Genomic DNA, 22,899 nt, shown 5'->3' with positions numbered 1-22,899 from the left:
ATAATGTTTGTCTATATTATAATTTATAACATAAATTGCTATTCTTAATCAGCCAAGCCCTAATATTAATCACTTTCATGTCAAAAGTACCACCTACATTTTTTAAAATTTGAAATAAACTCTGAACAGCACAATCAATAACATAAGTACTTTGTAGAATCAACCCAATTAACAGTTTTAACATATTGGTCTCACTTAAATTCAGTTATGAGATAATTTACAGTATCAAACTAATTTTTTCGTCTCCTGTAAAATTGTAATTTTTGAAGTTCTTACATTTTGGAAATGAGCTTCTCATCGTTGTATGAAATTTGTTTTTAAGTCCTTCTAATTACACTGTAGCACATTTGAAAATCTAAAAATCTCAATACAAAAGACAAAAGTGATGACTTTCAGAGGAAAACGTCCAATTAGAAGCAAAATAATAATAAATAATACTGTTATAGAACAGGTGAGTCATTTTAAATACCTAGGTTGCGATATTACTTATGATTATAATAAGGATGTGACTATTAAAACGCAACGCTTCCAAGCTGTATGTGGCACAATTGCCAAGAATTTAGAGAAGAAAACAAGGAAAGAAACTCAAATAAAATTCTATAAGACAATGGATATACCAACTGTCTTATATGGATGTGAAGCATAAAGCTTGAAGAAAAATGATACTAATAGAATACAGTCAGCGGAAATGAAATTTCTCAGAGGAGTAAAAGGATGTACAAGATTGGATAGATATAGAAATGATTATATAAGGAATGAACTAAACCTGCTCCCAATTATAGATCAAATAAAGGAATATAGAATTAGTTGGTCGAATCATTTAAGAAGAATGAATAAGGAACGAATACCGAAACAGATGTTGGATTACAAACCACAAGGGAGAAGAGATATTGGTGGGTCAAGAACAAGGTGGAATGTTGAGGACGGAACAGGAGACTCTCCTACTCCATGAAGAGAAGAAGAAGAAGAAGAAGAAGAAGAAGAAGAATTTTAGCAGCGGCAGATTTTCAGGGGAGGCAAGGGAGGCCGTGCCTCCCCTAATATTTTACCAGAACACAATATGGCAGTAATAATTTAAGCTGAATTAAGATCAGAGACAAGTTACAGCAAATTAAGAACATTTTTCCTTTTATATCAATTTTATTATTCACTACGACTAAGATGTAAGTTACGTAAAGTCGACCACATTCAGTTGGTGATGTCCGCTCGCTATACTGTAAATAGTACAAATAATTCGTACTGAAAAATAGCAGATAGCGCTGTAACCTGTATAGTCGACATCTAGCAGCCTGCCGTGTCTATACGATAGCGGGCGAGAGGAGTCGGCTACATGACGCTACTCCCCGGTAACCATGACAACAGCAGTTCAACCAATAAGATAGCTAGTTAGAAGAGTGTTTAAACTTGACTAGAACGCGCGAGGGGAGCCGAATTTGGAGACGTCCTACCCACCGCTGGCAACTGTACCGCTTATAGTCACGGCTGGTTTCGGCTGTATTGGGAAGCTCTCTCTCTTTCTCTCTTCTTGGTTTTAGAACATTGAGTCACGTGTTTTTAGTTTTCTCTCCCTGCGTAAAAGTTTTCTTTTATGTTGTTAGATTCTTCTCTTGTTTGCGGGTATTCCTGTTATTTTATTCCTTTGTGTTACGAGATGTATTTACTTATACAGTATTTTAAATATATCGAGAGTTTAGAAACAAATGCAGATTTGTCTCTAGCTTCTTCTATTAGCAGTTGTTCAGTATGTTGTGACCTATTTGATCGGTTTGCGAAGAAAGAGGAGCGTCCAGTTAATTTGCTGTAAAATTAGACTATGTAATAGTAATGAGCAAGCCCCGGATTCTTAGGTTCGAATCAATTTTGTTGCTATCTCGTTACTCTCGAAATTTTTCTTGTTCGTTTTATGTAGCAAAGAGTAACATTCTTAAATGTAATATGACCTAAAAAGCCCTAATTCGTAGGTTAGGACTTAAAGTGTCCCAAAGAGTGGCAATCTTTACGAAGCCGTTGTAATATATTACGAGTATGTTATTTATTTTTATTTTTTTCCCCCCGTAAAATCATATAAATTTCTAAACATAAGATTTAAAATCCTGAAACATAAATGGAAAACGTAATTTTAATTTCTTAAAATCTATAAATTCTGCGCTTGGTAATGAGGTACGTCACAGGCCTTATATTTTTATATTATTATCATCATTCACGTCTTGGCCTCCCCAACTTTCAAACCCACCGTCCGCTACTGATTTTTAGTAGGTTATTTTACGACGCTTTATCAATATCTCAGGTTATTTAGCGTCTGAATGAGATGAAGGTGATAATGCCGGTGAAATGAGTCCGGGGTCCAGCACCGAAAGTTACCCAGCAGAGAAGAAGAAGAAGAAGAAGAAGAAGAAGAAGAAGAGCACATATGCATAATGCTTCTTGTATGTTGAGATAGCGTAGCTGCAGTCATGCATCATAGAAGACTATTCGGTTACTTTTAGAAAGTAAACGTGCCACCGGGATGATATAGTGCGCCGGCGGTGTCGGACTCCCCCGCGATTTTTGACCCCCGCTGACCCCGCATTGTCGTGACGCGCATACCCTTTAATTAGCCAGATGTCGGCGGTCAATTAAGACTCCGCGGAGACGCGTGCGTTTGGGGTTCCTCGCAATTCGACGCGATCGAACGGCACTTGCTGAGAGTGGACTGATGAGAGCTGACGGTTATCGTGAGAAAATAAGCGGAGCTCTCAAGGTGTTTCCTTCTAGGGAATGACATTTGTAGCGCGGTTTATATATATCTAGCACTTTCGAAATGCAAGCTGCGGTTGGGAAATAGATTATGACTAAGTTCATGTCAGTGTGGCCATGAGCCATGCAGCTTTTTAATGTTGCAATTTGGTCTACTCAAGTAAGCACCGTGCCAAATGCGTCGGAAAGTACTAACAAGTGTTCTGAACTATTGTGTCTTCTTTTTATTAAGATTTTGCAAGTCATTGTGACTTGTTGCTGACGAGCAATCGCTCAAATTCTTAACACCAAGCAATATAAATTCACAAGTAGCGGGATTCACTGCTCACGTGGCTAGCATGACGCAACACAAGACGAATAGCATACCAGGCCTATGTGGGAGATAGTTTCATTCACTTACCTTTACCTATTGAGAATTGAACCCGAGGCGTCTGAACTTACAGCTAAAAACGTAATCAATTGCACGAAATCAGAGCCTATGCTTTATACAGTAAAACCTCCCTAAAACGAAACGCGATTGTTTCAGATTTTTTTTTTTTCACAGGTTTTCGTTTTACAAAGAGTTGAGTTTTGGAAAAACTAAGAATTGACTACTGCAATATGCTCACTACAGGAAGAACACAATGAAGAAATAATTTGAAATAAAAGTTACTGCAGTACATGCAAAGAAAATTTTATTTTCATAATTATTAACTTACGTAATTGCAGCCCCTCTCTCTCTCTCTCTCTCTCTCTCTCTCTCTGCGCCATAGTTTCTTGGCCCCCACATTTCTTTTAAAGCGCATTGCCGCGATTTTTTTTGAAGGGAACGTTGTAGGATTTCCTTCGCGTCCTGCATCATTTCAGAGTGCAAATTGTGCTCGGTTCAGTGGCGATTCTTCGGGGGAGAGAAGGGAGGAACGTTCTCCTCACATTTTCTTCTTTTGAAAGTAAATACCAAATAAAATATGTGCCTTGAAATTCGAGGAAGATTCGATAATTTTTAAGTTCACAGCTATAAGAAAAACTCGGTTGATCGAGTTTTAAACGACGCGCGTTCATGTGCTGTAGAAAACTGTGAGAAAAATGCGAGATTGTCTGTGTAGAGGAAAGGCACTCCATTCCTCCTCTACTGCAGTTAACACACATAGACAACAGCGCACTAGCGGCCAGAGAAAGAAGCAGAGTTTTAAAGCAAGTAAATGAACGGAGAAGGAGGAGATCCTCCTCTGAATCAGTCATGGGCGGGAAATAGAAACCGACTGGTCGTGCAGCAAGCTCGCTACCACTGCCACCTAACGATGTTGCATTTAACCGGACTGTAACACATCTAGGAGGAGACACAACAAAAACCGTTTTAACGCAACGCTATGAAAGACACCATGTAAACTTTTTTTAAATTATAAATCAAAAATATTATTCATTGCACTTTATATAGGTTTGAAATTTATATGGTTTGAAACTTTCATGGATATTTGAAAGTTAAAGTTGGGTTTATGTAAAACAAAGAGGAAGTATATGTATCAAATGCTATAAAGAGGAAGTAGTTTTACGTAGTTGGCCCCTGAAATTCACTTCTATTCATTGTTTACTAGACAGGGCAACAGCCAAGTTGTCAGTTTTGTACAAATATATTTGAAATTGAAGTAAGTAGGTACTCCAAACTACATCATTTTTAACATAAAATATTAATCGGCCACCGGCAGCTTTGAACAATAATGATAGTATGACTTTACAAGAACTGACATTCTTCAAAAGCATGTGGTACTGAATTTGTAAAATGTACATGTGGCAACACAGACCACGTGGGTGGGTGCAGTGTTCTCGCTTTCCTCAGATTATTTCCCATTCCCATTTCCATTTCCGTAAAACGGTTCCGGTTACGAGTTAGTAGCTAGTCTCTTCCAACACGTGTGATGCTGTAGTGTGCTCGAAAAATGCTACAAGGTTGTGAATTTCCTTCTAGTTGTTAATTTGTGCAATTATTCAACAATGAATGGAAGTGAAAACATAATATATTTTGGACAATTTAGGAAACTCAGTTTACAAGAACAGATTATTGCTATACAGAAGGGAAGGATAACTCCAACACTACCTGGTCTTATATGTATGCATGTAGGCTAGTTTGTAGCATGTTTCATTCAAGAAGGTGTCATTTAGTGCTGTTAACTTCTTTCCTCCTCTTAAGAAATATGCAGGAGCCGCCACTGGCTCGGTTGTGTAAGTGAAGTTGTGTTTTGTGGAAAATAGATTAACTTCACTTTAGACAAATCAATCCTTGGTTTTCAGGTAGCATTGTCTAAAAACAGTATGACCTTACGACCTTGACGTTTCATGACTCCATTAAAAGAATGAAGCCATTCATCCAGGATAGAACTGATCATCTAGGCTTTTTTATTAAATCGCACAGTTTTACTTTATTCGCACTGTTATTTAACACTGTATTGGCATATTAATACAAAACTCAGAATAAATAAACGGAAATGTGAAACTGAATTGACACTACACTACAATTATTCACAGTTTTGTTCTACTCGAACTGACCTTTATCACGTTTTGGCTTGTTAGCACAAAACTGCAGAATAAATGAACGAAAATGCAAGAGGATTGGAAGAAGTAACGGTACAAGAGTCAGTAACCTACCCGGGTCCTTGACAATAAGCACAGAATAGTAACATTGTTAGAGAAGCTTCACCCCAACGCCTGACAAAGAATAGCGAAAATCTTCCAGATCATTGCATGTACAGTCACACGAAAAGTTATGCTATGCTTCGTACAGTATTATGGCAAAATTAAAAATGGTTTGAAAGAATTTAGCAACAGTTACGCTTAAAATTATCCGTTTTAGTCAGGTTGTTTTACCTAAATGGTGCCCAAAAATGATTCCGTTTTTGCGTTAGGCAGTTTTCCGTTTTAAAGTATTATTTTACATAGGAAATCATCCCGTTCCCAAATTTATTTTTCGTTTCTGCAGGTTTCCTTTTTATAGAGGGTACGTTTTAGCAAGGTTTTACTGTATTTGAATTATGTACAGGGAAAGTCGAAAAGGTCTCCGGGGTTTTTGAACATCACTACGTACTTTCTATAGAACCTATCTTTGTTTTAAGTTGATTATTTAACGACACTGTATCTATCATTTGGTTATTTAGCATCGATAGAATAGGTGATAGTGAGATGAGGCCTAGGATTCGCCATAGATTACCTGGTATTTCCATTACAGTTGGGGAAAACCTCTGAAAAAACGCAACCAGGTAATCAACCCAAGCGGGAATCGAACCCTTGCCCGACCGCAACTCCGGATAGGCAGCTGATTGAGCTACGCCGGTGGCTGAACCTTTCTTAATGTAAGAAGTTTCAGTAATCTACCACTGTGGAGTAACGGTTAGCATGTCAGACCGTGAAATGAGTTCAAATCCTGGTTGGGACAAGTTACCTACACTCCGTTTCTGAAATCTGTGGAGTAAATCTACGCATTTGGGTGGAGCCTATGACAAGCAAATGAGCGAAGCCTATTAATGCGATAGTGTATTGCGGGCTGCATCGGCTCACGGCCGCTAAGGGGTAAGATGCATGTGACAGAAGATGATAGGTAGGTTGGCACTTTATTTTATACTCTCGTCTTCAATCAATGCTTTCCCCCAGGGCTGTCATTGGTCTGGCCCCCTCCTCTCATCACTTGCGCAAAGGACTTGTTTCGGTTCCTATACTCTACAGATTTCAGAAACGGAGTATAGTTAGGTTTTTTCCGGGGTTTTCCTTCAAACTATTAAGAGGAAATGCTGAGTAATTTTCAGCGCTGGACTCTTGACTCATTTCGCTGGCATTATCACCTTCATTTCACTCAGACGTTAGGTAATCATTGTAGTTGATAAAGTGTCGCAAAATAAGCCAATTAAAATAAAAAAAGTTCCAACAGAAACTGCAACTGTGGAAATGTTCTTTGACTCCTACAGGTTTTCGATGTTGTTTTGTTCCGTAGATCACACGACAGACAGCAATGCGGTACTCCAGTTCGTCCCACACTCGACGTAGTAAAATGCCATCAATGGTAGTTGATGCGCATCCTCAAATCGTCCAAGTCAAGAGGCAAGAGTGGTGCAAAGACAGCGTCCTTAATATGCCCCCACAAAAATAAGTTGCCAGGAGTCAAATCTGATGGCAGCGGAGGCCACAGCAATAGCTGGTTATCCTGCCATGAACGCCAGTTTCATTAAACACCATCTGGTGGCGGAAGTATCGTACTACGTTTTCCGCTGAACCCGAACCCGCTGGTTTCACGGTCAGGCATGCTAACCGTTACTTCACAGCGGTGGACTCCTTCATAATATAACAAGTGATAAATTTTTTAATATTTTAATAATAGGAAAAGGTTAATAATAAATAGAATATGAAGTAATTTAAATTTGGTTTTATTAGTAAACATATTTTTATCGCTGTATCTTGGAAATTCAAAAATAGAAACAGGATACCAAACTAATTAATTCAAGAATAGTAATGAGGCGTTCCAGATGTTTCATTAAGGCGATACATATGTTAACATGTTTCAGTCAAATGTCAAGAAAACTTACTGTTACTTACTGCATTGATTTAATGTACAACATAACATACATGTTAAAATTGAGCCCCATTAACGTGTAGTCAATCGTGATAGCGACGCAGTAAAGGCTCATTCACAATGAAAATTAAACATAACGTAAGCATTAACTTAAAAATGTAAACGTTACGGAAGTCATATCATCATTCACGATGGGAACATGAACATAACCGCAAAGATACTTGGTAACCATGGAAACATAACAACGACGTCATTTCCTCATATTCTGTCGTATACTTCAGCGCTCCACGATTGTGTACTGTTCGCAAATCACGTAAGCATAAGCATGAAAGTTTGTAGTTCGCAAACGTTCATGTTAACGTCTAACGGTAATGTTAATGTTAGTGTTTATGTGAATCATTGTGAATGATCCCATTTGGTAACCTGGCCGCAAACTTCTGTGTTTTTGTTGCGGTTATGTTTAATTTTCATTGTGAATGGGCCTGAAGGACTTACGCGTTCTCTCAAAGATTCCTGGAGTGGTCTGAATGATTTCTGCTGCATATATAATGCATTGTATTAATGTTTCTTCATCGTCGATTGGTGTGCTGTAAACCGCGTCCATCATGGCACCCTAAGGAAAAAAAAAATAAGCGGTGCGAAATGAAATGAATGTGGAAGCCACCTTGTTGGCCCATCACATCCGATTGACCTCTTGCCAAATAATGCGTTCAGGTGGTCTTTCACTTCACGAGAAAAATGTACAGGTGCACCTTCTTGCTGAAACCAAAAGTTTGCCGTAATGTTAAGCGGCACAATCTCCATCAATTTATGCAACATTTCGTATAAAAACACGCGGTACTTTCTTCCATTCAACTTTGGGGATAAAATGTAGGGGCAGACGAGGACATCGCCCACATTTCCCGTCCACAAGTTCACAGCGACTCAAGGAATTTAACGTAAGTAGCACCTCAATGAAACATCTGAGACATCGAGTTCATATTCTTAAAATACTTAGTTTAATATCCTCTTTGTATTCTGAAAGTTTGTGTAGGGTATAGGTTGGTAATACTGTGATACGAGTAATATTGTGATAGTTATTTTTGAGAATTCATTACAATTTTACTGAGCGAGAGAAGGACCGGCTTTATGCACAAACATTCCCTTAATTGTATTAATTATTCTTCATCGTGTGCTGTAAACCCCGTCCTTCATGGTACCCAAAGGAAAAAAAATCAGCGGTGTGAAAACAGGTGAACGTGGAGGCCATCCTGTTGATCCACCACGTCCGATCGTTGACACAAAAAAAATATATATTTGTCTCGCTCAGTACAGTAATCAGTCGCAGCTAAAAGGAACTAAGTCACTTTTCACAACTTTTCAGGAGAAGCAAAAAATATTCCACTATATTAATATCTTTATGTTATACAGGACCAAAGAACATTTAAAAGTCTGACTTAGCTCCTTCTTCCACCATTCGATGCGCATGATATCCGTTGTTCAAATGGTTGCATAACCAAAAAAACTGCATATTTTGACTTAGTTCCTTTTAGCTCCGACCGATTCAATTGTAATAAATTCTCAAAAAGAACTATCGCAATATTACTCGTATCACAGTATTACCAACCTTTACCCTATATAGTTCCCTGTGTAGGCATCATAAACAGGATCGCATTTCATCGTACATTAGGGTTCTGGACATCTCTTGGGTTCAACAAGAGAAGCACCAGTATTCTCTGAATGCGAGCGATTTTTTGTGTACTTTACTGGATTACAATACTTTACGTTGTTTCATTTGTTAAACAATATAAAGCGTTAAACACTGACACAGCAGTTCACACTAGTAATCCAAATCACAGTGTTGATAGGATGGACCAGCTTAACGTGCAGTTTCACTGTCTTAGTTTCCACGTGCATCTGGTGACTGACGCCCTCTAGATTCCGTATCATTCCTTCCACGAGTTCGTCCTTCGCTACCTTCGAATAAGCTTGAACTTGAGTTCGCCGTCCGGGGCGTACATGAACGTCACCTTGTACTCCAGAGGGTCGTGATGGTATTCCAGACGATAAGACCGGATTAGCTACAAGAGAATAAATTGAGATTTTTTGGTAATTATCCTCATTTGAAACAGTTTTAAAAAAAGTACAAGTTTGAATCCAATTATTAACGAATCAAGAAATGTATATAAAACTGAAAAATAATACAAAAATTGATGAATGTTGTATAAATGATCTCAATTCACTGTACAACTACATTGGACATCTCTCTACTGCTTTGCCTTGTCTTGTCTTGTTCTGTTCTGCATCATAATATTCATAATGTCATGTTCTATGGTATCCTTTTTAAACTATTCAACCTTACAGTACCCGATTCTGTCATTTTTTTATATTCTGTCGTAAATTATTCTGTGTAATCCTGTATTACCTCTGCTATCTTATTTCATGTTGTCGTTACATCTGATCTCATCTGATTTTATTATCTGATATGACTTAATTATGTGTTCTTATCTGACTTATCTGACTTACTTATTTGATCTGATCTGATCTGATCTAATCTGATCTGACTTATATGATCTAATCTGACTTCCTTCTCTAATCTAAGCTGACTTACTTATCAGATCTGATCTGACCTAACTTATCATATCTCATCTGACTCACGTTTCTAATCTCATCTGATTTGCCTTATCTATCTGATCTGAGTTACTCATCTGATCTGATCTGAGTTACTCATCTGATTTGATCTGAGTTACTCATCTGATCTGATCTGAGTTACTCATCTGATTTGATCTGAGTTACTCATCTGATCTTACCTGGCTTACTTATACGATCTGATCTGACTTACTTTTCTAATCTGATCTTATCTGACCTGACTTTACTTATCTGATTCGATCTCATCTGATTCACTTGACTCATCTGACTGATCTGATCTCATGTGACTTACTTATCTGAACTCATCTGACTTAGTTATTTGATGTCATCTGACAAACCTATCTCATCTCATCTAACTTACTTGTCTGATCTCATCTGACTTACTTATTCATCTCATCTGACTTGCTTATTTCGTCTCATCTGACTTATTTGATCTGATCTCGCTTACTTAACTGATGTGATGTGACTAACTTATCTGATTGACATCTGACTGATTGACTTACCTGATGAGATTGACTCATTGACTGACTTGTTCGATCTGATTTGGTTAATTGTGACCAATTGGCTCAGCTGATCTGATCTTACTGAACGACTGAGTGGTTGACTGATTGATCATATCTGACCTAGTCTGACCGAATCATCTTTGACTGACTTGAATTTACTTCAATTAATTTCCTTTGACTGCCTGACTTGACTGATTTACTTACAGACTTATTGACTTACTTTGGTTGACTGACATACTGATTTACTTTGGTTGGCTGATTTACTGGCTTATTTGACTTCGACCGATCTAATCTGACTTTTTTCAAATTAGTATGTTAATGCAGTGTAAGAGCGCTATAATAGAACTTGAATTCTTATTCAACATAATTTGACACTTACAATGAAAATATTTCTCGAACAACAGTTTTCAACATTAAACTAAATTCATAATGGCGTAATATTCCTTTACGCAAGGCACGTTATAGGTTCCTTCGGAAATATTACTCTGCTATAAAATTAGAGTGTTACGGTAAGATAGCCCTTTTATACAGAGTGATTTATATAGAACTGACACATTTCTTTCTTTAATTATTCCGTTGGAAATTCATTCAATGACCCAATTTTAGCACCAAATTAAGCAGAATATTCTGGAGTTTCGATTCCTTGTCACTAGATGCGCAGATGTTTATGTTTTATTCCTATTGTTGGCAGCACTGACCCAATTTTAGCACCAAATTAAGCAGAATGTTCTGGAGTTTCGATTCCTTGTCACTAGATGCGCAGATGTTTATGTTTTATTCCTATTGTTGCCAGCACTAGATGCGCAGATGTTTATGTTTTATTCCTATTGTTGGCAGCTGTTTTCGACATTTTGTGTCAACGTGAAAATGCAGTACACATTAAATCAACGACTCTTCCTTGTGAAGCAATACTGGATTACGAATTCAATTACAGCTACTCAAAGGGCATACCAGAGAGAATTTGGTGTTCGCAGTCCTCCCGAAAGAAACACAATACTGGGACTGGTAAACAAATTGGAAACAACTGGATCTCTGATGAGTGAAAAGGGCAAGCATCGTTCATCTAGGCTTCCCACGGTTGTTGTTGACGTAAGAGCACGACTGGAACAGTCACCCAAAAAATCATTAAGACGCTTGTCTTTGAGTTTGTTGAGCAACTGGACGATGTAGAGCTGAGTCAAGGATATTTTCAGCAAGATGGCGCTACATGCCATACATCAAATGAATCCATGGAACTACAGTAATTGCAAGTTTCTTTGACGACCGAATAATTTCCAGGAACCTGTGGCCACCGAGATCTCCGGATTTTACAACGCCGGACTTCTTTCTATGGGGTTACTTAATCTCCCAAAATTCCTCTACATTTTAGGTGTTGTCGCTAGCACAATTCGTTTTGAAACAATTAATGAAAGAAATGTGTCAGTTCTATATAAATCACTCTGTATATAGGTCCTACCAAATACAGTTTTATACTAATTGCACTCGTATATCATCACAAGTGGGCCACTACTTGCCTTTGCCAACAAAATCTGGATTTCCAGATCGGCGAACCGTCTGCCCAGACACATCCTAGCGCCGTGTCCGTAGGGAAGTGACGCAAACGGGTGTATCCTGTACAGCGACTCCCCGGAGTTCTTGAGCCACCGCTCGGGTAGAAACTCATCAGCCTTGTTCACGTACTCCTCCATGTTGCCCGTCACGATCGTGGGGAACACCAGCTGCACCTACAACCATTATCACTTTATTACTCACGTCCAGTATTAACCATAATGTTGCTGTTTCCATTCGCCTGCACTATCTGCATCACATTTAGCATTTGGTAGAGGTTATAAATGAAACCGCTGGCTCTCAATGTTGCTACAAATACGATTATAATTTACTCAGTCGGTCACGATATACGTGACGATTAAAATACAATTTGATGTTTATGAAAACCTTGGGTTCGAATCTTTTCTAGGGCGTGGATTTTTGTGCATTGTCGGTGTAATTACCCCCAGTGTTGCCAACTTAGCAACTTTGTCGCTACTTCTAACGAGTTTTTTTAATAATTGATTAAATAGAGATCTTATTTGTGTTAATTGTGTAAGCATATGCGGCTTACAGCTATTTCGGTGTTTCTTCACACCATCCTCAGAGACTACTAGACAATTAACATAAGTAAGACCGCCATTTAATCAATTATTTATATTCAAGTGTTAAAGTAGTGTAAGAAAGATTCAACATGGAGTTTTTTAGCTATGCTGGCGACAGCTTTGGTGTCCTAGCGCGTAGCGACAAATATAACGACATTTTAAGCTTAAACCAATGACATTTCTTATATTAGATGCCACCAAAATATTTAATTTTAGACAATTTTATGAGAAGTTCAAACCGCTTCGAAAATATTCGGAAGTGAAAATTTAGATGAAACAAAATTTCTAAACACACTAATTCAACTTTTAAGGTCATTCCAAAAAAAAATTACCTCAGAAGCCAAAATTTAATTATGTCAGTGCAACTTTTGAGCAGTACTTAGATCCTTCATCGTTCCTTGACGATGATATTTAAATATACACTACCAGTCAAAAGTTTTCGATCACCTATCACAACTATGGATTTGTTGGTTAAAACAGGGATTTCGTTTTGAATATATTCTATCATATCATAATGCTAGAGAGAGAAAATATTTATTTTGTTGGTCTATTTAGTTTCTCCGATGTGTTTGTATATTGAAATAAAGTATATAGTTGTTTTCTTAGCTGATCGAAAACGTTTGACCGGTGGTGTATGTTCAAATATATTTTAGATATTTTAATTAAACTAGCACAAACTTTGCATGTTCAAAGTTGTATATAATATTCATCCAAACCTACTTATTAAACTTCAGAACATTTTAAGGGGATCCAGACGCGAGTTTTATACATTTTCAATATATACGCTTTTTATTTTATTTTATTTTTTTTCCTGGAAACATCAAAGATATGTAGGCCTACATGAAATATTGCATGTAAATTTGTCATAGCATAGTTGAGTACCTTCTTGGAATAAGGTTGGATAATACTTAAACGATATTGTACAGTAGTTGCAAAAAAAAAACCGGACCGACCCTTGTAGCTGATTACAGAGCCTTGTTCACAGTGACAGCTCGATAGACTGGTAACTAAGACTTTCGTGGTTCAAATTCTGCCTGGGAAGGAAACTTTTTTTTTTTTTTGTTCCTTATTCAAATTTATTCCCAATACTTTTAGAGTGCAGCGATATTTTACTACTTCATTAACTTATTATTCCCAGAACATGAATTTTACCAGCTTATTTTCTAATGGCTTTCGAAATGGGCTACGTCAGCAGTCGAAACTACAACAATTTCAATAGATTACTCGCTATCTTGTGAATGCGGGCGTGGGATCCGCAGTGGCTCATTTCGAGGACTTTGATTATTCCGTCGGTCCGGTATTTTTGCCACTACTGTACATTCAATCTTTTTCCACGGATGTACCCAATTAATAAATATACAAAGTACACTGAAATTGATTAATAATAGTAGGAATAATAATAATAATAATAATAATAATAATAATAATGATAATAAATTTAATAAAAGCAAATAATAAAATTTTATGCGCTCTAGAAATTATGGGCAGGGCAAGATTGCGCCCCACGATCAGGTAAGATGCAGCAGATAGAAAAGGGTCCCTGTTTTGTGGGCATAGTTGCGCCCCGTTCCCATCAGGTAGAGAAAAGGGCATGGCATAGTTGCGCCCCGATGAAATAAGTAGAGAAATATACATTACGGAAACTCGAGCCTCGTAATCAACCAACCTTATTGATTTCTTATTCATTATCGATACTGTTAAAATGAACACCATGAAGTTGGCAGTACTTTATTGACTGTTTTTCTACTGTTTATGCAGTGATTATTGATAGCCTAGCGTGAAAATGAACACCATGGAGTTGGCACTACTTTATTAACTGCTTTTCTACTCCGTTTTTTAAACCACATGATCGAGGAATTCAGAAGCGGTAAAATAGACAGATACATGTTCTTAAAAAATGTAGCTACCACTATAATATTTTAAAGTTATTTATTTATTTTATGACAATCACTTTCGTGTGTACTATACCCATCGGGGTTCAACTATGCCATGTCCATTCTGCTACCTAATTTCTTCGGGGCGCAACTATGCCATGTCCATTCTGCTACCTGATTTCTTCGGGGCGCAACTATGCCATGTCCATTCTGCTACCTGATTTCTTCGGGGCGCAACTATGTCATGTCCATTCTGCTACCTGATTTCTTCGGGGCGCAACTATGCCATGCCTAGGCCTCCCAATTGACCGCGGGGCGCAACTATGCCATACCGGAAATTATCACCCTCAGCTTCGCCTCGGGCGTTAAACATTCCCCTAGCAGATAAAATGTAATTTTACTTTCTTATACTAAAATTACTATTACGTACTTAATAAATTAGTTTCCATACGAATGTTTTAAGCGCGAAGTTTAAGATCATGATGTGAGGTTAGTCAGGATCAGGCTACTGACATTAGAACTGACACATGTCAGTAAAAAAGAGCCGCAGAACTATCCAAAAATTACTCAAATTGTTTATTATAGGTATTTAGTATTGAACATTAATTTGTTTGTGCATGAATTGTTAGATGCTATTTGTTTATTCCCCACATTTTTGTGCTCGTCGCATAATTTCCACCCTCGATTTTTTTTTTTTTTTTTTTTTTTTTAGAAAAAGGAGAGAAATTACGCCACTAATTAGGGTAATATTATTAAATCTCTAGGTAATATTTCATATTATAATAAAACGCATATCCACTATACTTACCCCTTTAGGTATTCGGTACCCGCAAATCACTGTATCATTTTGTAGAGTTCGTCCATTGCCGATAACTGTAGAGTACATCCTACACAAACACACATCGCGTTAATGTTAATTAATAACAACACTGAAATATTAATTTATGTTACGAATTAACGCTTTAAAATTCTTTAAAATTATATGTATAGCGACAATATAATTACAATAATAACACTAATTTGTATGAAGCAATGCGAATAAAATATTTCCCTGGAATTAGATCGTGTTGGAGTGGAGTGCATGCTCCGAGATGCGAACTTGCATCCCGCAACCTTGACACTGAGAGCTGCAAGCCGCATCTCTCGCCGTGGAGCATGAGGCGCCATCTACCTGAACACTTCCTTGACGAAAGCGCGCAGGTACTGCATCTGGTCGAGATGTCGGGAGGTGAGCGGAGTGTCGGCAGATGGCAGCACTCGTGCCAACTCGGCGTGGATCTTCTCTTGTTCCTCCGGTCGCGCCGCAAGTTGATAGAGAATTGAACACACAGCCATCGAGATCTGCGGAACATCGTAAATTCATATCAGAAACAACATAATGTACCTTCAGACTGAGTTTTCTGTCACATTCTGAGAAGGAGCTGTAGTATCGCCAACGCTTTACAATGTCTGTACTGCAGACTTTCCCACCTGAAAAGAACCTAATGCCTTGCCTACAATTCACAAACAAATAAATGTGAAATTGTAAAATTTCTCGTGAGGCTTACCGTGTGAAACACGTGCACCGTATGTTGGAAAAAAAGATGGTCAGATAATCCTTAAACGAGATATGGCACACCATAATACCTTTTCTTGCGTTCTACAATGAAAATGCACCTTTATTATCTTTGATTTTTCAATTGTTGTCACACGTTCTTCAACTTATTGTCGTTAATTTTTAAATATGGATGCACGTTCTTAAATAAAAACGCCAATTTTACAGTCTTTGATTCTTTAACTGTTGGCATCAACGAGTTGGTTGGCACACGTTTTTCAATGGAAACGCCACCTTTATTGTCCTTGTTTTTTTCATATTGACACAGATTCTAAAATAAAAACGTCAACTTTTTTGTCTTTGATTTTTCAATTGTTGGCACACGTTCTTCAATACAAACGCCACCTATATTGTCCTTGATTTTTTTTACATATTGACATACATTCTTAAGAAAAACGCCAACTTTATTATCTTTCATTTCTCAATTGTTGGCAAAAGTTCTTCAATGGAAACGCCACCTTTATTGTCCTTGATTTTTTAAATATTGACAATCGTTCTTAAGGAAAGACGCCAACTTTATTATCTTTGATTTTTCAATTGTTGGCAAAAGTTCTTCAATGGAAACACCACCTTTATTGTCCTTGATTTTTAAAATATTGACACAGGTTTTTAAATAAAAACGCCAACTTCATTATCTTTGATTTTTCAATTGTTGTTAAAAGCTCTCCAATGGAAACGCCACCTTTATTGTCCTTGATTGTTTAAATATTGACACAGGTTTTTAAATAAAAACGCCAACTTTATTATCTTTGATTTTTCAATTGTTGGCACACGTTCTTCAATGGAAACGCCACCTTTATTGTCCTTAATTTTTTTAAATATTGACACAGGTTTTAAATAAAAACCCCAACTTCGTTATATTTGATGTTTCAATTGTTTGGCACACTTTCTTCAATGAAAACGCCACTTTTATTATCCTTGATTTTTTAAATATTGACATTCGTTCTTAAGAAAAAACGCCAACTTTATTATCGTTGATTTTTCAATTGTTGGCAAAAGTTCTTCAATGGAAACACCACTTTTATTGTCCTTGATTTTTTAAATATTGATGCACCTTCTTAAGTAAAAACGCCACTTTTAGTATCTTCGATTCATCAACTGTTGATAAACGTTTTTCAATGAAAACGCCACTTTTATTGTCCATTTTTTTTAATATTGACACACGTTCGTAAGAAAAAACACCAAATTTATTATCTTAGGTTTTTCAATTGTTGGCAAAAGGTCTTCAATGGAAACGCCACTTTTATTGTCCTTGATTTTTTAAATATTGACGCACGTTCTTAAATAAAAACACGCCTTTACTATATTTGATTCATTAAGTACTGACACACGTTTTTCAATGCAAACGCCACCTTTATTGTCCTTTATTTTATAAATACTGACACACGTTCTTTAATAAAAACGCCAACTTTATTATTTCTGAATTTTCAATTGTTGGCACACGTTCTTCAATGGAAACGCCACCTTTATTGTCATTGATTTTTTAAAATATTGACACACGTTCATAAGAAAAAAAAACGCCAACTTTATTATCTTTGATTTTTCAATTGTTGGCAAAAGTTCTTCAATAGAAACGCAACTTTTATTGTCCTTGATCTTTTAAATATTGACACACCTTCTTCAATAGAAACACCAACTTTATGATATTTGATTTTTCAATTTTTGGCAAAAGTTCTTCAATGGAAACACCACCTTTATTGTCCTTGATTTTTTAAATATTGACACACGTTCGTAAGAAAAAACGTCAACTTTATTATCTTTGATTTTTCAATTGTTGCCAAAAGTTCTTCAATAGAAACGCAACTTTCATTGTCCTTGATTTTTTAAATATTGACACACCTTCTTAAATAGAAACGCCAACTTTATGATCTTTGATTTTTCATTTGTTGGCAAAAGTTCTTCAATGGAAACACCACCTTTATTGTCCTTGATTTTTTAAATATTGACACACCTTCTTAAATAGAAACGCCAACTTTATGATCTTTGATTTTCCATTTGTTGGCAAAAGTTCTTCAATGGAAACACCACCTTTATTGTCCTTGATTTTTTAAATATTAACATAGGACAAGAAGTCACGACTTTTTCTTTCAAAGACAGATCGCATTAAAATCATCACTTTGATACAAAAAAAAAAACATGAGACAAGTGGACGTTGCCTATACTGTCCACGTTATTCAAAGCACTGTATCTAGGTTGTGGAAAAATTCCTAGAGACCCATCCTACTGAAGATCGAAACACTGACAAGTTTGCCTGAAGTGGAAATCAGCACTGGTGTACTGATTTTGTTTACTACAGGCAATATGAATACCCCTGGAGAGAGAGAAGGGAATGTTGCTATGATTCAATCAGAGTAGCTACTGTTCATGCATAAATGAAACACGAATTTTATGTACTGGTGAATGTATTTGAAGTATGCTAAACTTTTTTTGAGTAGTGCATCAGAAAAAAAAACCTGTTCCTCAGCCCTTTTATCCACAAAAAAAAGGCAAGTGCATATACCCTGTGCCATAATGTAAAGTAATGAACGTTTCAGAATTGTATTAAATACTACATTATTATAAAATAAAATAAGTCGGCATATGTGGAAGATGAAAGAGTAATAGAACGGAGAAAAATTCTCTCCGGCGCCGGGATTTGAACCCGGGTTTACAGCTCTACGTGCTGATGCTTTATCCACTAAGTCACACCGGATACCCACCCCGGCGTCGGACAGAATCGTCTCAGTTTAAGTTCCAAATCTTGGGTTCCCTCTAGTGGCCGCCCTCTGCACTACGTCATAGATGTCTATGAACGTAGGACTGAAGTCCACACATGTGCTGAGGTGCACTCGTTATGAGTGACTAGTTGGCCGGGATCCGACTCTTCATCGTATGATAACGAAGAATATCTGCATGGAAATATCATATGTACTTCGGTACATTAAAATAATATATATATGATATACGTAAATCACTTCGTGATTTAAGACGGCGCTTATTCCGTCGGATCCCGGCCAACTAGTCACTCATAACGAGTGCACCTCAGCACATATGTGGACTTCAGTCCTACGTTCATAGACATCTATGACGTAGTGCAGAGGGCGGCCACTAGAGGGAACCCAAGAGTTGGAACTTAAACTGAGACGATTCTGTCCGACGCCAGGGTGGGTATCCGATGTGGCTTAGTGGATGAAGCATCAGCACGTAGAGCTGAAAACCCGGGTTCAAATCCCGGTGCCGGAGAGAATTTTTCTCCATTCCATTACTCTTTCATTGTATGATGACGCAGAATATCTGCATGGAAATATTATATGTACTTCGGTACATTAAAATTATACGTGGAAGATGTAAGGTAATGTAAATAACTTAATAAAGCTCTAATATGCAGCGTGAGCAAAGCTTTGCTACACCGCTAAAGCTCAATTTTTGTCAATGAGCGCACCAACATAGCAAATAACATATCTTCACGCATTCTTTGGTTACTCCTAGTACACAACTGCGGTGTGCTTTAGTTGTACTTTTCTTTCACAAGCTTGCCATCTGATGATATTTATGCTGTGAAGCTTTCTTCACGTTTTACTATGTTCCGACATTGTAACGAAGATGATAAATAATGATACACATGGCCTGCAGTGGACTCACAGTGTCTATGCCGACGAGTATGAGGTCGAGGGCTAGGATGCAGGCGGTCTTGGGGTCGGGTTCTTCGGCCAGGATGCGCTCCACAAGCGACAGATCTCGGTCGTCTACTGATTGCTTCGTCTTCAGTCGGTCCACTGCGATGTCGATGTACTTCATGCATACTCTGCAAAAATATGGTCAAAAGAAACCTGGGGTCATATTCATAGACATTCTTAGCGCGGGCTTCCGGTGAATGATCAGCGAACTAACGTTTTTCGTATTCATAAAACAGTGTTAGCGATATGATATGATATGATATGATATGATATGATATGATATGATATGATATGATATGATATGATATGATATGATATGATATGATATGATATACGATATATATGATATGATATGATGTGATATTACATATATGATATGACATATGATATGACATAATATGATATGATATGACATGATATGATATATGATATGATATGATATGCTATATGACATATGATATGATATGACATACGATATGACATATGATATGATATGATATATGATATGATATGATATTACATATATGATATGACCTATGATATGACATGATATGATATGATATGACATGATATGATATATGATATGATATATGATATGATACATGATATGATATGACATATGATATGATATGACATATATGATATGATATATGATATGATATGATATGATATGATATAATATGATATGATATGATATGATATGATATGATATGATATGATATGATATGATATGATATGATATGATATATGATATGATATGACATATGATATGATATATATGACATATATATGATATGATACGATATGATATGACATGATATGATATGATATGACATGATATATGACATGATATGATATGACATGATATGATATATGATATGATATGGTATGATATATGATATGATATGATATGATATGATATGATATGATATGATATGATATGATATGATATGATATGAATCTTGTACAAGTAATCAGTTCATAGCCGGGGCTAGTTTAGGACGCTCTTAGCGCGGGCTAGCGAAATGTCTACGCATAGCATCCCTGTAGTCTAACTTAAATTGTAAATGTGCTGCGTATGAAAGTGAAATACCAGACTAAATGGGTACCTAACCTTGGCTATTATCACAACCATTATTGTGCATTAAACTGATTCTTGCTGCGGCTTTCTCGGATTCTTAAAATCCCTTCTTCGCTTTGGTTTGTAATTATACATTCCTTTAATTAGACTCTAATTTTCCATTCTCTATTTGTATCCAGTAAAATTCCGTTTATTTTTATCAATTTCCCATGAAGTGATAGGCCTAAATCAGCGATGTCATCCCATTCTATTACGTGCTGTCTTTCGATTTCGTTCCAGCAACAGCACACGTTCCAACCTAGCCTTCCCTGTTATCCCTCTTCTACCTGCAGTCTTATGCTATATGTCATATGGGAAGTATAAATTCACTGCATCGCTCGACCTCATGCTAAAGAGTAAAAAGCATTGAAGTCATTGTCACGACATCCTCAATTACCTCAATTTTTACGTTTTATTTTAAAAAATAAAATAAAAAATTGTCTCAAAAATATCAGCGTTCGGCAGTATGTAGTCTATAGATGTAAACAGCTTTTTCTTTCATAAAACTTAACAAATCTAGGCTAAGGAATCGACTTATAGACAATCATTTTAGTTCAGTTTTAAGCATTGCAACTGCTAACGTAATTTTACCTGATATAGAGAATGTTATACCTAAAAATAAACATAAAACGTTTGCAGCAGGTCCTCGAAATGAGAAAAATGAACTTTTGTATTAAAAATGTGTTTCGACATTATAGATGCACATTGCAATTGCAACAAATCAGCAATGGAATAAAAGCATAGAAAATATTTTTTTTTGTTTTTTCAGTTTGTATATGTATTTTCGTACTAGTATTTGTTTCTTTCTTCAAATGCTTCGTTACACAATACAGTTCAAGTGTAGTACATACTGTTTTCCCTTAGAAGAACTGAAGTACAGTTAATTTATAAATAAATAGCCATAAATCATATTTATACATTCATTCATTCATTCATTCATTTATTTTATTCCATAGATCTTACATGAGCAATGAAGCTTTAAGATGTGGAACAAGTCAACATTTTACAATATTACAATTACAATTTTTACAAATTTTTATAGTTTTTACAATTTAGTAATTTTCTACAATTTTTACAATTTTGTGCAATTTTTTACTTTTTTTTTTTTTTTTTTTTTTTTTTTTTTTTTTTTTTTTTTTTTTTTTTTTTTTTGGCGAAATGTAGTGAGATGAGATGAGGTCCGAGGATTCGCCAAAATATTACCCGGCATTGCATACTTCACAAATACTTCAATTTTCAAATAAGTTGTTTTTAAGTAGGTTATTTTACGACGCTTTATCAACATCTTAGGTTATTTAGCATCTGAATGAGAAGAAGATATTAATGCAGGTGAAATGAGTCCGGGGTCCAGCACCGAAAGCTACCCTGAATTTGCTCATATTGGGTTGAGGGAAAACCCCGGATAAATCTCAACCAGGTAACTTGTCCCGACCGGGAATCGAACCCGGGCCATCTGGTTTCGCGGCCAGACGCGCTAACCGTTATTCCACAGGTGTTGACAATTTTCAAATAATGTTTGTACCTTATTCCTTTGTCTTTTGTAGAAGATGTTACATGAATCAATTACAATTTATTTACTCCTGTTAGTCATACTGTGCATGACATATTTCAGGCACTTATAACATAAATTTTTTCATTTATATGATTGTGATTTTTCCTACAGCTATAATCACTTGCTTACTGTAGCACTTCCTACACTCCTGCCTGAACGCTGTTTAATCGTAATGCAGTTTTTTTTTTACAGAAGAGCACGTGGTAGTCCCGGAAATTCAAAACCATTAAGTGTCCGTGCTGATTTCGTGACACCACTGCCTACATGCTCGATTCATTTCGAATACTTTTCGTTTCTCCTATAGACTACTCTAATTTTGCACATTCATTCACTATTCTTCAAAATTATATCCCTCCAGGTCCAGTAAAATGTATCTCTATTTTTGTGTTTATCCATATGTCTGACCCATATACGATGTCTGATCAAAAAATTTGTCCAGCCTTAAGAAATAAAAAAAAACCAACTGCGCAGTATCTGCGATACACCGACACGTAGAATACATTCCTCAGTTTCGAGAATGAAACTACAGTTCTCTTGGTTTGAATGTTTTATTTTTGTTTAGGTTTACAA

The 22,899-nt window shown here is 36.5% G+C and overlaps 1 protein-coding gene and 1 long non-coding RNA gene across 2 annotated transcripts in view; one reads left to right on the top strand and one right to left on the bottom strand.

The window, feature by feature from the left end:
* Positions 1-22,899, top strand: part of LOC138697690 (uncharacterized) — a 420,021-nt gene that overhangs the window by 340,106 nt on the left and 57,016 nt on the right. The window lies entirely within an intron of this gene.
* Positions 11,859-22,899, bottom strand: part of Cyp301a1 (Probable cytochrome P450 301a1, mitochondrial) — an 81,745-nt gene continuing 70,704 nt past the window's right edge. The window contains exons 7-10 of the mRNA XM_069823147.1: positions 19,623-19,785; positions 15,579-15,748; positions 15,216-15,294; positions 11,859-12,125 (exon numbers count right to left, since the gene is read on the bottom strand). Coding sequence (XP_069679248.1) covers positions 11,874-12,125; positions 15,216-15,294; positions 15,579-15,748; positions 19,623-19,785 — 664 coding nt within the window. The 3' untranslated portion in view covers positions 11,859-11,873. The remainder of the gene's footprint in view (positions 12,126-15,215; positions 15,295-15,578; positions 15,749-19,622; positions 19,786-22,899) is intronic.

Source organism: Periplaneta americana, chromosome 4, assembly GCF_040183065.1.
Source record: "Periplaneta americana isolate PAMFEO1 chromosome 4, P.americana_PAMFEO1_priV1, whole genome shotgun sequence".
NCBI lineage: Eukaryota > Metazoa > Arthropoda > Insecta > Blattodea > Blattidae > Periplaneta > Periplaneta americana.
The sequence above is the reverse complement of the archived record's forward strand: the minus strand, read 5'-3'. Positions and strand labels throughout refer to the sequence as shown.